General features: G+C 62.3%; 1 protein-coding gene across 1 annotated transcript in view; it reads right to left on the reverse strand.

Moving 5' to 3' along the window:
* Positions 1-1,340, reverse strand: part of zgc:158376 (uncharacterized protein LOC100101643 homolog) — a gene marked incomplete in the record, with an annotated part of 10,450 nt that overhangs the window by 2,492 nt on the left and 6,618 nt on the right. Inside the window, 2 exon segments of the mRNA XM_024262190.2 lie at positions 28-191; positions 610-1,340. Of these exon segments, the coding sequence (XP_024117958.1) occupies positions 28-191; positions 610-1,340 (895 nt within the window).

The following is a 1,340-nucleotide window of genomic DNA, read 5'->3' on the forward strand; positions in this document are numbered from 1 at the left end:
CGGTTCTGACCCGGTTCTGAACCTCACCTTGTAACCGGTTGATGAGCCACATCAGCTGCTTCTTGGAGATGTTGGTGTGACCCAGGTTCAGGGAGACGGGCTGCCGGCGGATGATGCCGCTCAGCATGGGGGGGGTGATGGAGCGCTGCCGGCTCAGGTCGATCTGGGTCCACAGCCTTTTGTCACAGCACCTGGAGGGAGGGGCAGTTTCAGGGTGAACCAACATGTAACAGAAAGCTCCGCCGCCAACGTGCAGCAGAAAGCTCCGCCCCCAACGTGCAGCAGAAAGCTCCCCTCCCCCCAACATGCAACACAAAGCTCCGCCCCCAACATGCAGCAGAAAGCTCCGCCCCTAACGTCCAGCAGAAAGGTCCCCCCCCCAACCTGCAGCAGGAAGCTCCGCCCCCACTCAGATCCAGAAGACAGAACCGGCTGACCTCACAGCACTTAGGTTCTGGAAAGTGACGTCAGTCTACACAACAACAACCTTTGACACGCGTCGTCACACGACTCACCTCCATGTCTGGATCTTCAGGTATACAGACACACAGGAGCGCTTTGACAAAACCTGATATGTGTGTCTGTGCATGTGTGTCCGTGCGCACTCACCAGCGGCTCCAGGTGCGGCACACCCTCATGCACACGCACAGCTCCGTCTGGCTCAGGTAGGTGAAGACTCGCAGCCACACGTCCCGCGTGATGACATGGGCGGAGCCACAGTCCAGCGGCAGGCAGCTGGGCTCGGGGCAGGCGGGGGGCGGGCGCACCAGGTGTCGTTCCATCTGGATTGGCCGCGGCGGAGAGGGCACGGCGGGCGGGCTGCGCTTCATCACCTGCGAGCGCGGCGCGAGGCGTGACGACTGCGAGCAGGGTGACGCCGCCATCACCGACATGATGAGGCCGCTGCCCAGAGCCCCCGCCCCGTTTGAGGGGGGGATGGAGGCGCTGTTCTTGGAGTTCTTGTTGTTGCTCCGGACTTTGATGCTGCGGCTGCCGCTGCCTTTGGCTCCGCCTCCTCCTGCATGTCTGTGATTGGTCAGAGCTCCACTGCTGTTCTCTTTTTCACCGCCCTCCTTCCCCCCCCCACCCCGAGTCCGTCCGTTTCGGGCTTCCTGCCCGTTGCTCCGCGCCTTCACCATGAAGCCGTCGTGCTTTGAAGACGGAGGCTGCTGATTGGAGGAGAGAGGTGAGGGAGGGGGGAGGGAGGAAGAGTTTTTTCTCACCCTCTCAGAAGGGGGCGGGTCTTCCTCCTCTTCATCCATCATCCCCGCTTTCCGCCCTCGTGAATTCACCTCGCAGCCGCCTCTCCGTCTGGCTCTGTCCCCGCCCCCCTCTCCTTG

Source organism: Oryzias melastigma, linkage group LG17, assembly GCF_002922805.2.
Source record: "Oryzias melastigma strain HK-1 linkage group LG17, ASM292280v2, whole genome shotgun sequence".
Classification (NCBI taxonomy): Eukaryota; Metazoa; Chordata; class Actinopteri; order Beloniformes; family Adrianichthyidae; genus Oryzias; species Oryzias melastigma.